At 42.5% G+C, this 20,722-nt stretch overlaps 1 protein-coding gene across 1 annotated transcript in view; it reads left to right on the top strand.

Moving 5' to 3' along the window:
• Window positions 1-20,722, top strand: part of arhgap42b (Rho GTPase activating protein 42b) — a gene marked incomplete at its 5' end in the record, with an annotated part of 124,442 nt that overhangs the window by 78,071 nt on the left and 25,649 nt on the right. Inside the window, 10 exons of the mRNA XM_080534799.1 lie at window positions 8,493-8,594; window positions 9,473-9,583; window positions 11,243-11,347; window positions 13,417-13,546; window positions 14,203-14,303; window positions 14,982-15,091; window positions 17,344-17,422; window positions 18,748-18,787; window positions 19,453-19,515; window positions 20,040-20,114. Of these exons, the coding sequence (XP_080390925.1) occupies window positions 8,493-8,594; window positions 9,473-9,583; window positions 11,243-11,347; window positions 13,417-13,546; window positions 14,203-14,303; window positions 14,982-15,091; window positions 17,344-17,422; window positions 18,748-18,787; window positions 19,453-19,515; window positions 20,040-20,114 (916 nt within the window). The remainder of the gene's footprint in view (window positions 1-8,492; window positions 8,595-9,472; window positions 9,584-11,242; window positions 11,348-13,416; window positions 13,547-14,202; window positions 14,304-14,981; window positions 15,092-17,343; window positions 17,423-18,747; window positions 18,788-19,452; window positions 19,516-20,039; window positions 20,115-20,722) is intronic.

Below are 20,722 nucleotides of genomic sequence, written 5' to 3'. Positions count from 1 at the left end.
ATTGACAGAGACGGTAGAGATTTTGATAGGAAGGATGGGTGAGAGAGAGAGAGAGGAGGATAGAGACAGTAGAGATTGGCAGGAAGGATGGGTGAGAGAGAGAGAGAGAGAGGAGGATAGAGACAATAGAGATTGGCAGGAAGGATGGGTGAGAGAGAGAGAGGAGGATAGAGACAGTAGAGGTTGACAGGAAGGATGGGTGAGAGAGAGAGGAGGATAGAGACAGTAGAGATTGACAGGAAGGATGGGTGAGAGAGAGAGGAGGATAGAAACAGTAGAGATTGACAGGAAGGATGGGTGAGAGAGAGAGAGAAGGGATGACATGCAGGACATCGAACCGAGAACCCTGCGGTTACGTGGTCAACGCTTTACCCGTTACGCCACCAAGCTCCAGGCATACATACATACATAACTTACTAGATATGGAACTCTCCACTGTTCAGGTTTGTGTTATGCACTACGGAATGTGCTGGAGAGGAGGGGCTTGACAGTTCCAGTTTGGCTTCATCCATCCCTGGCTGGCTGGCTGGCTGGCTGGCTGGCTGGGGGCTGGTAGCTTTTTGACATACGGTTCTGTCTGGAATCCCTTAACCAGGCTCCAGGGTCTGTCTGTCTGTCTGTCTGTCCGTGTCTATGTCCTCTGCCATCCTGCGTCAAGCTTCGAAGCTTCTCCCCAACGTGACAGACACCCTCTTCTCTTCTCTCTCTCCACTCCTCCTCTGCTCTTTAAAAAGGGGCTGTGTTATTCTGTTATTCTGTATTCTGATTGCAGTGAAAGCCTGAGGGTGGAGAGAAGCGTCGCAGCAGGGAAGTACCTGTAAACATCAGCAGCCTTGAGAGCTTCTCTTCATGGAAGGACTAGTGAAAACATGTCCTGCCTGGATCAAACCCAAGAGTTAACATGATTAAATCAGGCCTTGTGCGCCTCACAGACTCACTGTAACTCTCAGAGAGTCATTATCTACGGTACTCTCTATCTCTCTCTCTATCTCTCTCTACTCTCTATCTACTCTCTCTCTACTCTCTCTACTCTCTCTCTCTCTCTCTCTCTCTCTCTACTCTCTCTCTACTCTCTCTCGCTACTCTCTCTACGCTCTCTACTCTCTCTCTCTTTCTCTCTCTCTACTCTCTCTCTGCTCTCTCTACTCTCTCTCTACTCTCTCTCTACGCTCTCTCTCTCTCTCTCTACTCTCTCTCTCACTACTCTCGCTACTCTCTACTCTCTCTACTCTCTCTACTCTCTCTCTCTCTACTCTCTCTCTCTACTCTCTCTACTCTCTCTCTCTACTCTCTCTCTACTCTCTCTCTCTACTCTCTCTCTCTCTCTACTCTCTCTCTACTCTCTCTCTCTACTCTCTCTCCTCTTTCTCTCTATACTCTCTCTCTCTACTCTGTTTCTCTCTCTCTCTACTCTGTTTCTCTCTCTCTCTACTCTCTCTCTCTACTCTCTCTCTCTACTCTCTCTCTACTCTCTACTCTCTCTCTCTCTACTCTCTCTCTCTCTCTCTCTCTACTCTCTCTACTCTCTACTCTCTCTCTACTCTCTCTCTCTCTCTCTCTCTCTCTACTCTCCTCTCTCTACTCTCTCTCTCTCTCTGTGTGTGGTTGTGTTGAGAGTTAGTCCACACATATTACCCGTTGTTTTTCAGGAACAGTCACACCGACTCTGTTGTGTCTGCAGGGCTCGACTGCACCGAAAGCTCTTAATTTGACGTGGTCCCCAGTGTGTGTGTGTGTGTGTGTGTGTGTGTGTGTGTGTGTGTGTGTTCAGCCCTGTGTAGTCTCACACAAAATGCTATTATGTCAAGTCAACAGGAGTCACAAAGGTAGACTGTCAGATTATTTTGTTATCTAATAATAATAAAAAATGACACAAACCTTGAGGGAAATGTATTTCCTGACAACAGGATATCATATGTATCTCTCTGTTTGTTTATTTGTTGTTATACATCTGCTTGCCTTCCCTTACTCTAAGTAGGTGGAACGTACATAGTAGACTTTCCCATTCACAAGATTGTATTGGCCCAAATTGGTTTGTTATTTATTTATTTTGTGTTGTTTCAGTGTTAAGAATGGAAAATTATCAGTACTGTGGATACTGTAATTGATGTATTAATGAATGGATTATATAATTTAAGTATTATTGTTCTCACTTGGAAGTGAGGGATAGGGGTAGGACATGATAAGCTTAGGCTTCATCCTACTCCCTCTCGAACAGTGATACTTGTACTTTTACGTTATTAATTATTAATTTTTTAAATCATGTTTGAAATAAAAGATTCATTCATTCCTTCATTCATTAATTCATAAAAGATTCATTCATTCAAACATGCAGAAAAAATGTAAATAAGAAACTAGTACTTGAAATTATTTTGGTCAGAATTGTAGTGGCTTATAGTCTCCGCTTGTGTGAATTTGTGAGTTAACACAATGAGTTAACACTAGAACAGCCGTGCCTTTTTTACCTAATGTAGGTGCCAGGTATGGGTTGTACTGTTGTCTGTTGTTGTTTGTTGTTCGCTGTTGGATTGTGGGTCACATGCAGGGATTCGAATCACGTGGTGTTGGTGGTACGTCAGTATTACGTCAGTAGTAGTAGTGAAATCAGCTGTTCACCTGTCGGAATTGTGTGAATGGAAGGAGAGGGGGTGAGTGGGGAAGTCCTACTTTTGCTGACCGCTTTAACAAGTCACTGTTTGATTATCTTGGGACGCTGTTTTTAATGTTTTGTGATACCGTTTCACCGTTTGTTTTTATCTGCAATAAATATACAAAAGTACTTTCGGAACAGTGATTCATTGACAGCCAGCGCGTCGGGCAGGTATTTTTCCCTTACTTAGCCTCTCGGCGACAAAGTTTGTTTTTTATAGTCGCCTAACACCTACTATAAGAGCCGCCTCAGGGGGTCAAATGACCATAGTCTTTACAATGCTCAAGCTGCTATTTCCACACAACAACCACTAGTTGGCCGCTTGTAAATTACCCTCCCTCCTACACAGAAAAATGGCAAAATAGCTTTGCTAATACTAGCTTATCCTGATTTTGTGATTTTGAAAATGTAAGGATACTGGGTGGTAGAACGCACATATCTAGGAAAAGTCATGAAAGGAGGGTCCTGAAATTTGATAGAGTGCAAAGAAATATAACATTTTCTCTTCTTTGCTCACATTAAACGTGGCTGTTCTAGTGTTAAACTGTGGTGGGAGGGTTGTTAAAGAGGAGAAGTGCTGTGCTGGGTCATATCAGTAGCCAGGAGATAAGGCGCGGGGTTAATGCAAGGGCCATGGGAATGAAAACAAACAGCCAGGGTCTGGTTTCAGCCGCTGGCTCCTCAGCGTAAACCCTCACATCCCTCTGTCTCTCAACAGGCCCTCTGCGAGCATTTGGAGAGCGGAGAAGGGCATTAAGTGGGTGAGGAGGACTGGTTTGGAGAGTCCAGACATGCAGTGTTTTAAGACAGGACAAGCGTGGGTAGCCCCCCCTCCGCCAGACGTATACTTTCTGCCTGGACAGAGAGAGTAGAGAGAGTAGAGAGAAAGAAAGAGAGAGAGAGTAGAGAGAGTTAGTGGTGGTCTAGTGGATGCGGGGTGGTCTAGTGGATGCGGGGTAGTGGTGGTCTAGTGGATAGTGAGTTGGACTTGTGATCGGAAGGTTGTGAGTTCAAATCCCGCCTGAAACCACACCACTACTAGTGTGCCCTTGAGTAAGGCACTTAGCCCTCAGTTACTCCAGGGGGAATGTCCCTGTAATTCGTAATTGTAAATCGCTTTGGATTAAAAGCGTCTGCTAAATGGCAAAAATAAATAAAAAATAGAGTAGAGAGAGAGAGAGTCATTATTAAGGCCTGTGGATTGAATCTGTTGTTGGGTGAAATGTTCCTGGGGTATATTTTGACACACATACACACACATAAACTGTATATAATGTATAGACCTGTAGAATTTGTCTTTTGCACACACATTTATAGACTTTGTATAGTTCTGTAAGGATTCTCCTGGCAAGGGGGTTTTATGACTTAGCATTCCTTTGTCCTTAAGCCACATTGTGCTCACATATTCATTTCAAGATGGCCTATCTTCCTGTGACCTTTGACCTTTGACCTGAAGTGACAGTAACCCCTTTCTTTGACACCTTGACCATCTCTAAGTAATGTGATAGGCCTGTATAGATGCCTTGTCATAAACTTTTATTAGTTTGCATTAGGGGTGTAACGGATCACCTAACTCACGGATCGGATCGTGTCACGGTTTTTGAGTCACGGATCGGATCATTTTTCGGATCAACACAAAACATTTTAGTTTTTATAAAAACTGCTTTTTCCTTGAATTCTGTAAAAACACCACTTTTACTATGTGACAAAAACCAACAACATTCAAGATGTCAAAACTGGTAATATATATATATAACATATTCTACACTCAAACATTACATAATTATACTGAAATACACTCAATTTAAATGATAGGAGAGAGGGAGGAGGCGCCTGGTTGCAGCAGTGAGTCACTGGGCTCTTTAAAGCAGATGAATAAACATGTTTTATGCCACTTTTAACTAAATAATAAAGTGAACCCTTATTTTGAACATGGTATGAAAAAAATGCCTACATTATCAGAAGTTGTCGAGCTACCTTTTTCGTGCCTCCCGTCATAGTTGACAGAGAAGCCAAAGTGCTCCCATACATACGGGATTTAAATGACGAGGAGGCATTTCGAGTTCTTCTCCGCCGAACAACGTAACATGACACACTTGGGCCGCGTTCGTAAATTCGCTTTGAGAGCGTCGGAGCGCACACTGGGTCCGACGTCATAAAGGGACCAAGTAATTTGATTCGACAAGAGGTGTTCCTTGAACGCTGATCAGATTCCAGAGCGGATTTACGAACGCAGCCTTGTTGTTGTGGATTTCCAGCTTCACGTGTAGTGAGCAAACAACGGATTATTTTTCTTTCGCATTATCAACCTATCATTGCGCTTTAGAGTACAACAAAGCCCGCAACTGTCGCGTCTATCTTTTCATGGCAACTCTACATTGTGATTTACAAGAGATATTAAGTAAGATATTAAGTAATATTATTACTTGTTAACATTTTGCAATTGATCCGCGGTACACATGCGTTCCGAACCGTGGAGGGCGATCCGAACGGATCACGGAATTTCCGTGATCCGTTACACCCCTAGTTTGCATATGATTGAGGGTATTTAATGTGTGACAAAGGAAAAATTCCCTCACTCCCTTTCCCCCCCAGAAGCTCTCCTACCATCAGAGAGAAGTGCTGTACTCAGACGTTTTACTCGTGATCTATTTCAACCAAATTCTTCTTCTTCAAAGTCAAGATACTTCATTCCAAAGTCCCCAGGTCTGTGTGGTTAATGGGAGGCTGGCATGACAAGTCGATTTCCTGCTCTCATCTCAGGGCTGGCAGGGACGCACGCTTTGAATCCCGGGTCTTGATAGAATTCAACATTTTACAGCAGGCGTAGCATGAAGACACCTATAGTTACTGGTTACATCTAGTTACATCTCTTCAGCTTAGGCTACACCTTAACTGCTCCTCCTGAGACATATACTGCTCCCCGGCACTGCGTTTCCTGAAGACACCCACTTTTCCCCTCTACTATGTCCCCTAAAAACTTCTATTGACCCCTGTTTCTCTGTTTCTCCAGTGTCTATAAAAAAATAAAATTAAAATAAAAACAACCTAGGTTTAGAAGAAGGGCCTGAGCTGGATTACTCTTCCTGCTACGACTGGTGGATTGATGATTCACTTGCTTAGTCGAATGTATTGATTGTAAGTCGCTTTGGAATAAGGCGTCTTCTAAATGCCAAAAATGTAAATGTAATGTTACAGTAACACTCTCTCTCTCTCTCGTGTAGCCTGTGCCAAAATACAGGATACATCAATCCTAGATAAATACTTTAGAACGTTATTACAACGTAAGCCACGTCTGCTTTGGTTACTGTAGCTGTGGTACAGGAAGTACGCAAAGGCAAAGTGACTCATCACAACCGTCCCTCTCCGACTCTGTGGCCGAAACCCTCGTCCACGCTTTCGTCACCTCCCACTTGGACTACTGCAATGGAGTCCTGTTCAGGGTTCCCAGCAAAGCCCTAGACAGGCTCCAGTATGTTCAGGTACCCAACAAAGCCCTAGACAGGCTCCAGTATGTTCAGGGTTCCCAACAAAGCCCTAGACAGGCTCCAGTATGTTCAGGGTTCCCAACAAAGCCCTAGACAGGCTCCAGTATGTTCAGGTACCCAACAAAGCCCTAGACAGGCTCCAGTATGTTCAGGGTTCCCAACAAAGCCCTGGAAAGGCTCCAGTATGTTCAGGTACCCAACAAAGCCCTAGACAGGCTCCAGTATGTTCAGGTACCCAACAAAGCCCTGGACAGGCTCCAGTATGTTCAGGTACCCAACAAAGCCCTGGACAGGCTCCAGTATGTTCAGGGTTCCCAACAAAGCCCTAGACAGGCTCCAGTGTGTTCAGGGTTCCCAGCAAAGCCCTGGACAGGCTCCAGTATGTTCAGGTACCTAACAAAGCCCTGGACAGGCTCCAGTATGTTCAGGTACCTAACAAAGCCCTGGACAGGCTCCAGTATGTTCAGGTACCCAGCAAAGCTCTGGACAGGCTCCAGTATGTTCAGGTACCCAGCAAAGCCCTGGACAGGCTCCAGTATGTTCAGGTACCCAGCAAAGCCCTGGACAGGCTCCAGTATGTTCAGGTACCCAGCAAAGCCCTGGACAGGCTCCAGTATGTTCAGAACTCAGATGCCAGGGTCCTCACCCACACCAAGCCCTGGCAGCACATCACCCCCACCCTCATCCACTTCCACTGGCTTCCGGTCAAGTCCCGCATCTCCTACAAAATCCTCCTTCTCACCTACAAGTAGCCCGCACCCCCCAGTACCTATCTGACCTCCTCCGCCAACATATCCCTCCCCAGAACCTGCGGTCCTCAGACATGGGTCTGCTGTCTACCCCCCGCACCAACCTACAGACCTTTGGGGTCAGAGCTTTCAGTGTGGCAACACCCACCCTCTGGAACTCTCTCTCCCCACAGTGATCCACAACGCCCCCCCCCTACACCTGACACCTTTAACGCCCCCAACCTGGACACCTTCAAATCAGCCCTCAAAACCCATCTGTTCACCAAGGCCTTTAGCCCCTAGTCTAGTGTTTCTCATTGTCTCTGTGTTTTCTGTTTTTGACTGTCTGACTGTCTTTCTGTACATTTGTAAAGCATCCTTGGGTTCCTTGAAAGGTGCTATATAAATCTAAGATTATTATTATTATTATTATTATTATTATTATTATTATTATTATTATTGTTATTGTTATTATTATTATTAATATTATTATTATATATTTTTTATTATTATTTGTATTATTATTATTATTATTATTATTATTATTATTATTATTATTATTATTAAGCATTTGTCTCCCAGGAAACATAGTGATAATATATTGAGGTTTCCAATGACCATATTCATATTCTTCTGAACATGTTATGGTTATAAGCCACTTTAATGATGTATATTATAGTTGCAGACTGGCAGGTGTGTGTGTGTGTGTGTGTGTGTGTGTGTGTGTGTGTGTGTGTGTGTGTGTGTGTGTGTGTGTGTGTGTGTGTGTGTGTGTGTGTGTGTGTGTGTGTGTGAGCGTGAGTAGCAAAGAGGGAGGGTTTGTGATGGTCTTCTCCTGTGTGGCTGTGTGACAAGAGAGAGAGAGAGAAAGTGTATTGTGAGTTTACTATGCAGACTGGGAACTGTGTGTGTGTGTGTGTGTGTGTGTGTGTGTGTGTGTGTGTGTGTGTGTGTGTGTTTGTAGTACGTGCGTGTACGTTTGCGATGTTTAAACTAGACTGGTAGATCTTGGCGTGGGCACCCCTGATGTATAATAATGTGTTCAAAACAACACAAAGAACCCAACTCACCTATTGAAAGTTGTCCTGGTGAGATGAAGTTAGACTGCCACCTAGTGGCACTGAGGTGTAACTACACCATCCGTGCACTATGGTGCAGTCAGCAACGTCTGAAGACACTGTCTGGAGAGTTTACACAAACGCCCTACTGTTGTTATAGGGGCGGCTGTGTCTCAGGAGGTAGAGGCTGTGTCTCAGGAGGTAGAGGCTGGTGGAGGTAGAGGCTATGTCTCAGGAGGTAGAGGCTGGTGGAGGTAGAGGCTGTGTCTCAGGAGGTAGAGGCTGTGTCTCAGGAGGTAGAGCCGCCATCTAATGATCGCAAGGTTGGCAGATCAGCGGTTCGAGCCCCGGCTGGCCACATGTCGAAGTGTCCTTGGGCAAGACACTGAACCCCAAAATTGCTCCCAGTGAGCGAGCCGGCCGGCGCCTTGCATGGCAGCTTGCCTACCTCGCCATTGGTGTGTGAATGTGTGTGTGAATGGGTGAATGAGAGGCTGTTGTAAAGCGCTTTGGAGCAGCAATGTAATGTAAGTGCAGTCCGTTTAACATTTTACCATCTTTGTTTCAGGAGGGGAAGAAGAAATTTGACAAGGAAACAGAAAAGTACTACTCTATTCTAGAGAAGCACCTCAACTTCTCCTCTAAAAAGAAAGAGGCATTCCTGCAAGAGGTAAGTCACTGTTACAAGATAATAAAAAAAAGTTAAACACTTATGAAACTTGCAACTATATGCCCCGTCATATCTAAAAACAATTGGTTTTTTTGTGACAATTGTGTGAATTCTTCCACAGCCCCAAGGTCAACTCAAATATGTCAAGAATGACGACATTATACACCATTAGTTACTTAGTACCTTCTCTGGCAAACGTTGTGAAAAGACAGTGGGGTAACCATTAACCCTGGCTCACATCAACTCTACAGTGCATACACATGTTGAAGTCCCTACCCTACCCTAACCATTAACCATCATGTCCACAGTGCACACACACGTTGAAGTCCCTACCCAGGGCTCCCACGGGTCCTTGAAATCCTTGAAAGTTTGTGAATTTGAGGGGGAAAAAATCAAGGTCTTAAAAGTTTTTGAAAATAGATATGGGTCATTGAAAGTGCTTGAATTCCTCTCTCTCTCTCTCTCTCTCTCTCTCTCTCTCTCTCTCTCTAAAAAAGAAAGATTATTATTTTTTATTTTTTTACTTAGTTCTAGTAAATAAGTCTGTATTGCTTAACTTGACACATATTTCACAATATATTGTTTTGCTGTCCTGTGGTAGAGAAGGCAAGAGACCATCTAGTGTTCAAGCCTAATTGTTGTCTGTGAGTGGATAGTTCCTATTATATAAATTCTCATCTAGATCTGTTTCAAACTATGCCGTGTTGGGCCCTTGAATTTGAGGCAATTGAGTCTTGAAAGGTGCTTGAATCTGATGTTTCAGAAGGTGTGGGAACCCTGCTAACCATTAACCCTGGCTCCCATCATCTCCACAGAGCATACACACGTTTAAATACACCTCTGTCCTGTGTGTAACCCTGATGTTTGTTCTCTCCCAGGCCGACACACACATTGACAAAGAGAGACAGGTCTTTTATGACGCCTCTCTTGAGTATGTTTTCAAAATCCAAGAGGTCCAAGAGAAGAAGAAGTTTGAGTTTGTTGAGCCGGTAAGTAACCCTGCGGTCGACATTTCCTCTCGCATTATCATTCACTTAGGAGTCAGGCTACTGGCTAGTTGTTATAGTTCAGGCAACACGTTTACAGTTAGTTGCGATTTAATAAAGCTAAATGTATTTTAAACAAGGGTTTATCCTTCTATGCAGCCATTGTGGTTTCCACCCCCCCCCTCTCCATCACTGTGTCAAATTCTTAATAATAATAATAATAATAATAATAATAATAATAATAATAATAATAATAATAATAATAATAATAAGGGACAATATGGGAGAGGGGGTAGGGAAGGTTGTATGCATGTCCAGGGGGGTAGGGGGGGGGGCATTAAGTTCTCAGGTATTAAGTGGCGGGGGACGTGAGGTGAGAGCTAAGCGGCTCTTTAAAAGCCCAGGGTCCCATTTGTTTACGTGCGTTGGCAGCAAACCTGGGCCCAGGAATATATAAATCTCCAGACCCCCAAGTAGTGCTGGGACGATGACAACGCTCAACCTTGCCTGTGATGAATATGAGAAGGAGATAAAGTGGCTCGTAAGGAGACGACCTGTCCTCATCTGCAGTATCACATCAGCGGTTGTCTCAGGATTTGACTGAGTCGAGAGCAGGGCCGACAAATAATCGGAACGATACAAAAAAGTCTCGAGACTGGAGACGGGTTCTGTTCCAAAAGTGTTGTTCTTCAATATGTATATTGCAGTATACAGAGTAGATTGTCCTACAAAGACACTTAGATTTTGATTTAGTAATCAAAAAATGGACCCTATACTTTCTTTTATTTTAATTTTTGTTTCTTTTTATTATTACTACTCAATCTTTTCAGTTTGTAAAGCGTCTTTGAGTGTCTAGAAAACGCTATATAAGTCTAATGTATTATCATTATTATGATTATTATTATACCAATGATTAAACATGGTCTTATCTTCCACTCAGGGTATGACATCACTAGTTGTTGCTTTTTGCCCTTTGCAGCCTATTTCCCTGTGGAGATATTCAACTCCATTCTAACCAATTCTAACCTTAATTATCGTATAGGAACGTCCTATAAAGATGAAATATAAAAGCTTGTTTAATACTGCAAGATGCGAACATGCCAAACAAGAAAACATAATAGGAAAATGGGTCAAGACAACGACCCAAAGCATTCAAACAAATCTGCCAAAGAATGCCTCAGGATAAAGAAGATTTGTGTTTTGGATTGGCCAAGTCAAATTCTGACCTAAATTCAATCGAGATGCTGTGGCAGGACCTGAAGCTGTTAGGTCATGCCAGACACCCCTCAAACCTCACTCAACTGGCTCACTTCTGTAAGGAGGAGTGGGCAAAAATATCTCAAAACAGATGTCAGAGACTGATTAGTTGATATACACCAAAACACTGCAACACAATGGATCGGGTGAGTAATCCCCACACTGCTATCTAGTTAACTATAACACTACTTTACATTGTTAGCAGGCTCACAAAACAAGCTGTGTTAGTCGACCAGCGACGTGTCGTTGGTTTTCAACAACGTGGAAATGTATTCACATTGTATTTTTCAAAAGAAAAGTCAGAACATTACATCAGATCGCGACACAAGGAGCAAATGATCAGACTGTGTCACATATTTGACATCTCTACTATTTAATAATTCCTTCTGTTCTCCTTCCTCCCAGCTCCTGGCCTTCCTGCAGGGCCTGTTCACGTTCTACCATGAAGGCTACGAGCTGGCCCACGAGTTTGAACCCTACAAGCAGCAGCTCCAGTTCAACCTGCAGAACGTAAGTCTCTCCACAGCTCCAGGGAGCGACTATCCACAGCAGCCTCCTCCTCCTGAACCATGTTCAACCACAACAAGCATGTGTTCACATACAGTCCCAGCGATTAAAAAAGATTCTCCGCTGTACGATAAATCGATATTCCCAGAGTGCAATGCTGCAGTGACTGCAGGGCGTTTGGTGATGCTGCAGCTGCTGCTCCGCCCTCCTCTTACTGTGCCACTTGTCGCCTCAAGGCCCCAGTTTCAGTGTGACCCAAAATTCAGCTCCACTGCCCCAAGTACGCCCCCCCAGTTACCCCCTCCCACGCAGTTACCCCTCCTACACCATCAGACTCAGTTACCCCTCCTTTTGATTTGATTGATTGAAAACTTTATTAGAAGATTTGCAGAAGTAGGTACATGAAAGTACATATTACATACAAGGTCAACTAAAAGGATAAAAAAAACAAGAAAGCCACTGGCTTATTTCAATTGGGGTCCTTGATTCTCAATTCATCGTTACATGTAAGACAGACAAAAAAAAAAGATAATACAGACAAATAACTATTACTATCTACAAGATAAACATACATCCATCATGGGAAGAACAATACAACAAAACATAAGGTATGTACAGCGGGTAGGACAGGTGGGGACATACACCACAGGTGGGGGCGGGGGACAAAACACAAAGTATGTACAGTGGGTAGTTCGGGTCTTTTAATCATATTTTTGATTTAGAGGGTCCAGTTACGGATTGCAGCCTCCTGTAAATGTTTTTTGAGAGTGGTTTTGAAGGTGGGCAGTGTTTTGCACTCCTTTAAGATTATAGGAAGGGCGTTCCACATTTTTACTGCATAGTTTGCAAACGAGTTTAACCCCTTGTTTGTGGTGCAACGCGGTTGAACGTGGTTCGTGGAGCTTCCTCTGGTGTTGTATGTGTGGACGTTGTTCACTTTTTGGAAGTATGTTGACAGGTACTTGGGTGTCTTTGTGGTGTAGCGTATCTTGAAGACCAGGCCCAGTGCAAGCTGCTGCACTCTGTCAACTACTCGTAGCCAATCAAGGCTCAAAAAATGAGCAGCGGTTAGATGTGTCCTAGGGTTGAGGCCTAGCAGAAGCCTAACCAGTTTATTTTGGGCTGTCTGGAGTCTTGTTTTATGGGCCTTTGTGGTTCTATAGTACCATGATGTTACGGCATAGTCGAAGTGACATTGAATGAGAGCTCCTGATAGGGTCCTCAGTGTGTTTTTACTGACAAGTGAGGATATCCTGTACAAGAATCTAGTTCTATGGTTCACTTTTTTGATTACTTTTGCTGCCATTTTATCTCCGGAATCTCCTACACCCTCACTACTGCTGCTACTATTATTAATACTACTACTACTACTGCTGCTACTACTACTACTACTACTATTACTGCTGCTACTACTACTACTACTACTACTACTACTACTACTACTACTACTACTACTACTACTACTACTATTACTGCTGCTACTACTATTACTGCTACTGCTACTACTACTACTACTACTACTACTACTACTACTACTACTACTACTACTACTACTACTACTGCTACTACTACTGCTACTACTACTACTACTACTACTACTACTACTACTACTACTACTACTGCTACTACTGCTACTACTACTGCTACTACTACTACTACTACTACTACTACTACTACTACTACTACTACTATTACTACTACTACTATTACTACTATTACAACTACTACTACTATTACAACTATTACTACTACCACTACTACTACTACTATTACTACTACTACTACTACTACTACTATTGCTACTACTACTACTACTACTACTACTACTACTACTACTACTACTAGTTACTACTAAGTATTTGTAACAATTCACTGTGAGAGTCATACACGGTTTTGCAAACATAGAGTTGTCAACGATGCGTTGTGTTGTCATCTGCTGCCTGATGCAAGCTCTCTGCAACATTTGGATGAAGGGTCTTTGTTTACATGTCACACCATGGTCATACACCCAGTTTAAACTGTTTGGCTCTCATCTTATCTGGTGTTTATGTTTGTGTGTGCCTGCTCTGCAGACGAGGAACAACTTTGTGAGCACCAAACAGGAAGTGGAGAAGCTGATGAGGAGAATCCGGTCAGCTGATCAGGACTACAAGCCCCCGGGCCTCTGGACCATGGAGGGCTTCCTCTACGTCCAGGAGAAACGTGAGTCTCCCAGGACCACAGTCTCACAGCCTCTCTAAAGCCTCTATACAGCCTCACAGCTTCTATACAGCCTCACAGCCTCTATACAGCCTCTATAAAGCCTCACAGCCTCTCTTACAGTCTCACAGCCTCTCCTACAGCCTCTCTACAGTATCACAGCCTCTCCTACAGCCTCTATACAGCCTCACAGCCTCTCCTACAGCCTCACAGCCTCTATACAGTCTCACAGCCTCTCCTACAGTCTCACAGCCTCTCCTACAGCCTCACAGCCTCTATACAGTCTCACAGCCTCTCCTACAGTCTCACAGCCTCTCCTACAGCCTCTCTACGGTCTCACAGCCTCTTCACATAGACAAGTGCTCTGTTTTATACCCATCACCATAAACATGTCTCTCCATTTCCCTCACACACATCTTATCACATCTTCTTCTTCTCGTTCAGCCTTGCGTAATGTCTCCACTTTGATGTTGTTTTCTCCAACAGAGCAGGAAATACCAAAAATAGTGGAACTTCATCTACAAAGATAAAAAAAAGAAAAGACAAAATCTGGCTTAATTGTGAATTTTATTTCAGAGGTCATTCCAGAAGAATCTTGTGTTTCAGGAAGCAATCATTTTCTCAGATGGTTATAGATGCTGTTCCTGGCTCTGTTTCAGGGCCTCTGGGATGCACTTGGACGCGACACTATTGCACTTATGACAAAGGCAGCAAGACTTTCACCATGAGCACCTTCGACAACAAGTCAGCTGGCAAGCAGGTTGTTGTTTGTTGTTTCACATCTAACTTTGTCCCCTTCTGTAGAACTCCAAATCCCTTCTATAGAACTCCAAATCCCTTCTATAGAACTCCAAATCCCTTCTATAGAACTCCTAATTCCTTCGATAGAACTCCAAAATCCTTCGATAGAACTCCATATTCCTTCTATAGAACTCAACATTCCTTCTGTAGAACTCCATGTTGCTGTACTTAACTTTGTCACCAAGGATTAACACCAGAACAGCCGTGCCTTATTTACCTACTATAAGAGCCGCCTCAGGGGTCAAAATGACCATAGTCTTTACAACGGGAAGCTGCTACTTACACACAACGACCACTAGTTGGCCGTCAAAAAAATTTGCCCGCCTCTTACACAGAAAAACTTCAAAATAGCTTTATACTAGCTTATCCTGATTTTGAAAATTTAAGGATACTGCGTGGTAGAACGTACATATCTAGGAAAAGTCATGAAAGGAGGGTCCTGAAATTTGATCGAGTGCAAAGATAGAATTTAATTTTTTTACTGGCTGTTCTTGTGTTAAACCCCAAATCCCCTGTTCTATTCTAGAACGCTCTGGTCATGAGTCTCCTCCTGTCTGTTCTAGAACAGTCTGGTTCATGAGTCTCCCTGTTCTGTTCTAGAACGGTCTGGTTCATGAGTCTCCCTGTTCTGTTCTAGAACGGTCTTGTCATGAGTGCCCCGGAGATGTTCAAGCTGAAGTCCTGCATCCGGAGGAAGACGGACTCCATCGATAAACGCTTCTGCTTTGACATCGAAGTCGTGGAGAGGTCTATAAGTATTCATATCGTCTATGCACCCATTAGTCGTGGAGAGGTCTATAATCATTCATATCATCTATCCATTAGTCGTGCATCACTTATTAGACTGAAAACATACTGTGACGGAACCTGGATTACAGCAACAGTGTTGTGTTTTATAAGAAACATAATAGACACTTATGTTTATGTAAATGGAGAGATCGTGAACGTAGACATAGAACATAGATCTCTCCTGAAGTGAGATGGTTAAAGACACAGACCTTATACTTGTGAAGTGAAGCTGCATTATCAGACAAGTGTTGGTTCTATTGCGATTCCCTTTCATTAGCAGAGAAAATGTGACACATTCTAATGCTTTGGTCCTCATGTCGGGATCTGATGTAACAATCAGACTTTTCTTTCTAAAAATGTGAATACATTTCCGCGTTGTTGGAAATCAACGACACATCGCTAGTCAACTGACACAGCTTGTTTTGTGAGCCTGCTAACAATGGAAAGTAGTGTTCTAGTTAACTAGGTAGCAGTGGGGAGATTACTCACCCAATCCATTGCGTTGTTGCAGTGTTTTGGCTTGACTAGCGAGTTTGTGTTGTGATTCTCAACAACGTTGAAATGTAGTTCCGTGTTTCAAAAGAAAAGTCTGAACATTTTGATCGGTTGCCGATATGCGGACCAAAAGACTAGAACGTGTCACAAATATCTTTACTGAAAATAGCGCCGGTATTAGCGGCGGTATTAGCGGCGGTATTAGCGCCAGTATTAGCGCCGGTATTAGCGCCAGACGGTGTATAGCGCCAGTATTAGTGCCAGTATTAGCGCCAGTATTAGCGCCGGTATTAGCGCCGGTATTAGCACCAGTATTAGCGCCAGTATTAGCGCCAGTATTAGCGCCAGTATTAGCGCCAGTATTAGCACCAGTATTAGCGCCGGTATTAGCGCCGATATTAGCACCAGTATTAGCACCAGTATTAGCACCAGTATTAGCGCCAGACAGTGTATAGTTGTTTTCAGCTCTGTCCTGCATGTACGTCATGTCCTCTCTCACTCAAACTTCTGTTTACTGTGCGTCCAACTACAGTAAACACTTATACTACCTAAATACTTAATAACATAGTATTTTGGTTTTTATTTTCTACCATGTACCAATTTTTTTTTATTCTTCTTTTTCTTTGTGTTCATGTTTAATGTAGAAATGACATCTATCATGGAAGTCTTTTCAGACCACTTCAGTTTTTCTATAAAGTCCGGTATGTGCCAGTCCCTGCCCTTCTAGTGCTGCTGCATGTCTGCTGCTAACCAACCATCTCGCTCACTGATTCTCTGAATCTCTCCACCTCGAATGAACTCTGCTAAATCACTTGTTTTTCTTCCACTCCACAACATCAATTTGGGGGGGAAAGCTATTATGCTATTATGAAACATCACTGAAACATCATTGTCACTTGAATAATTCTTATAATGTCTAGTGTATCATACTAATAATGTCTTGCATCATCATTCATCAGTTTGCCTCTCCAATTGCAAGAAATTCTGAAAACCAAAATAGTTGTTATTGTAATGATGTGTTTGATGTGTTTGATGTTTTAGAAGGAAAGACAAGGGAGGGAGCATGATTGTTCTAATCAGATGGCCCTGGCAGGGAAAAGCCAAACTGATCAAGTCACATAGTCCATGAGGCCGTTCCATCAGCACGTTCACAGCTGCAGGGTTCCTACAAGTTTCAACAAGTCAAATTAAAGACCTTTTTAGCTCTTTGAATAGAATTTAAGACCTATTCGCGACAGCATATGATATGCTTTTAGTCATCCTCGAGGTGATGAAATTAGGGATTTCACTGCCATACAGACAAAAAAGGAAGCGAATTGGCATTTTTTGGGTTCCAGCTTGAGTTTTCAAAGGGGGCGTGGCTTAGCGATAGCTCAGCAGCACAGAGATGAGCTCACAGCAGCACACGCACGCCTGCCGTTACACTCTAGAACCTCCAGGGAGAGAAAACCACATGCATGCTGGGAAAGAAAACATGAGCCGGTCTTAAAGAAATCAACCGCAAATTAATTTGGAGAGGGTTGTATAATCACCAAGACAACACAGGAGTCACAGTGTGACGTGACAGCATTTCCCTATCTTGGCATGGTAGTGAGATTGTGATTTTAGAGAGATTTTTAGTTGAGTAGTTTAGTAAACATGGCCTGCTCAGGGGGGCCCGTGGGCTGTGATCTGAACGTGTCCTGGTGTTCTCTGTCTCTCTGTACCGTGCCCAGGCACGGCATAGTCACCATGCAGGCGCTGTCAGAGGCCAACAGGAGGCTGTGGCTGGAGGCCATGGACGGCAAAGAGCCGGTGAGGAACTCTATCACTTCATGTTTGAATGAATGAATGAATGACTGAATGAATCTTTTATTTCGAACATGATTTAAAATAATAAAAGAACAAATAACTAAGAGTACAGACCTATCACTGTTGGAAAGGGAGTAGGATGAAGCCTAAGCTTATCATGTCCTACCCCCATCCATCACTTCCAAGTGAGGACAATAATACTTAAATTATATAAGCCATGAATTAATACATAAATTACATTATCAACAGTACTAATAAGTAATCATTCTTAATATTGAAACAACACAAAATAAATAAATAAACATAATTTGCCATTCTTAATACTGAAACAACACTAAATAAATAAATAACAAACATCAGTATCCACAATGTAATACAAAAGAAAAAGACAAAGAAATATGTTGTTTAAGCAATATCACAGGAGAGGGAGTGCTGTTATACTGAATATCAGCATAGGCTGAGTACCGAAGACAATCACAGCCGTGCTGATATTCAGTATAACAGCACGACCTCGAGTGTGATATTGCTTTTATACAACAGTTCTACAGCGCCATTTATTAGTTAACAGTAATAAGCGACAACAAAAAATTGTTCCGCAACTGAACTCCAACTGGACTGTTGCTTAGTAACCTGAACACAAACAATAGAACACCTGTGTGGCGGAGTGATACATATATAGTTAAAAGTCCCAGTGCTGTTACAGGGTACAATGTCGGCACTCGTGGAATGCCTCTTGTCCAATCAAATGACTTGGTCGGAACTAACTGTTGTATAATTCAAGGCTTCACCCTTGGCTGAAGTACAGCTAGTTTGTTTAAAGATTTGACTAGGACACAGTCCCACAAACACATATGTTGTCTCTGGCGCCCTCCTCCGTTGTAAAGTGTTTACTGTATGCCTTATGAAGCTCACTGTAAGATTGTAACCTTAGTAGCATTCATTTGGTTAAAGTAGGATATTTGTATAAACACATTTATGTTATAATCTTGAACAACATAACTATACAATGTCCTGAGAACCTTCTGTTGCTGTAAGATCTCCTCATTATAATCTATAGAAAGCATTGGTAAATGGTAAATGGACTGCACTTATATAGTGCCTTTTTTGCTGCTCCAAAGCTGCTCCAAAGCACAAAACAATGGGAGCAATTTTGGCGTTCAGTGTCTTGCCCAAGGACACTTCGACATGTGGCCAGCCGGGGCTTGAACCGCTGATCTGCCAACCTTGTGATCATTAGACGGCGACTCCTGAGACACAGCCGCCCATTATTATAATCTATGTTGCTGTAAGGTCTCCTGATTATAATCTATGCTGTTGGTTTTCTTTAGATCTATAACCTTCCAGCCATACTGAGCAAGAAAGAAGAGAGTAAGTATTTAAGTAACATGTTTGACCACTAAAATAAAGACTTTACATAATGTGAAAGATGTTACAGTACTAACTAACTAAGTGTAAGAAAAGTTAATGATTTTTTTTTTGTGCTGTAATAATTACTCAATAATCTTCAATCCTAACAGTCAAACCTTTTTCTGGTTTTGTTTTTTGTTTTCATACACATGTTCTCTTTTACACAGCTTGAACTAAACACACACATGTACACTAAACACATGGAAATATGGTGATACCCTACAGAATTTGTAGCATTTATCATTATAGTGAACTGAAGTCATGCAACTCAGAAAGTACAATTCGTGACCTTAGAATTCTAAGGTTCTATCTCCGTTTGGGGTAGTTCAGAGATATTGAGCGTCAAAGTTTTTACATTCCATTATGTTTTGTGAGATGGAACCTTTGTATTTTATTAATTACTAACCAAAAAATGTCAACATTTAAAAAAATAACACCACACAGGCATTAATAAACACCTAATGGATCAGATTATGTAAAAAACTAAATTTTGACAAAAATGGAGATAGAACCTTATAATTCTAACGTCACAAATTGCTCTGTATTCCTACGTACTATGTTTGTTTAACTCTCTTAAGTATTAATTGAGTCATTGAAGCGTCGACTCTATCGTTGTGTTTTTACAGCGTTTCTAAACGAGGCCGGATTTAATTTTGTGAGGAAATGCATCGACCTGGTGGAGAAGAAAGGTACTTGTTGTTTATTTCTCCTAGGCTTTGTCTGGAACTAGTGCATACTTCTTTGTGTCCTGTCACCCTGTATGTGTCTGTCTCCCCTCTATTTAAAAAAAACTAGACAGCTAAAGACTGTGTTGTATAGACAGGCTTTTGGATAGCCCCAAGGGCCTGTCTTTCTGTGTCCTGTGATGCTGTTACACCTGTTGTCTGTTACTTGTTTTTATTTTCACTTGTTTGCCTGTTTTAACCTGCTGTGGCTTTCGCTCTTGTATTATGTTTTATTTGTGTTTCTTCCTTGTTATGTAAAGCACTTTGTGACCCTTGGTCTGGGAATAAATAAATTTTACTTACTTACTTACTATAATAACCCTACTGTCTGTAAAATGTCAATACAATACCAGAGGAGGCTGGAGCAACCCCTTCACATCCAGCACAGACACACACCCTTCGTTTAGAGAGTCAAACCTCTCCTTTAATTTCCCGGCGAGACAAGAGGTATGTAGTTTGATCTCCCGTGCCTTTGTGTAACCTCACAGGGATCACCACCATGGGGCTGTACAGGATAGGCGGGGTCAACTCCAAGGTCCAGAAGCTGATGACCACAGTCTTTTGTAAGTAACCTCTGGGTAATCTTTCAGTCCTATGCCTCAAACGTAGTTTATTTTTTTCCTGGCGTAAGCATCAAGATGTCTGTTCTGTGTTTTTATAATACAGGAAGCGCAGTAGGTTCTCTTTGTGGTACAACGTTGATATAACGTTGACTTTTCAAAAAATGCCGGTTGAGAGAGGACGCTGGCGTTGCTTGTTCGCCGCTTCTCCGCCCGAAATCTAGCTGTAATTGCAGTATACAGAGTAGATTGTCCTACAAAGACACTTAGATTTAGATTTAGTAATCTAAAAATGTATTAGACCCCTATACTTTCTTTTATATATTTTTTTGTTTCTTTTTATTTTACTACTCCATCTTTTCAGTTTGTAAAGCGTCTTTGAGTGTCTAGAAAAGCGCTATATAAAAGTCTAATGTATGAAAGCCAGCGTCAGAAGACCTGAGAGCTCTATTGGGCTGATATGCTAGCAAAAGGTCAACAATATACATGTATACAATGAGTCTTTCTCCCCTGGGAGCTGTGTGGCTAAGAAGCTTACACACAGCCCTCTGCTCACCTCAGAGAGCACACAGTAATCCCCCCCCCTCCCCTCAAAACACAAGTCATGAAAA

Source organism: Nansenia antarctica (assembly GCF_963989245.1).
Source record: "Nansenia antarctica genome assembly, chromosome: 1".
NCBI classification, from domain to species: domain Eukaryota; kingdom Metazoa; phylum Chordata; class Actinopteri; order Argentiniformes; family Microstomatidae; genus Nansenia; species Nansenia antarctica.
Note: the sequence above shows the minus strand (reverse complement) of the source record. Positions and strands in the feature narration are given on the sequence as shown.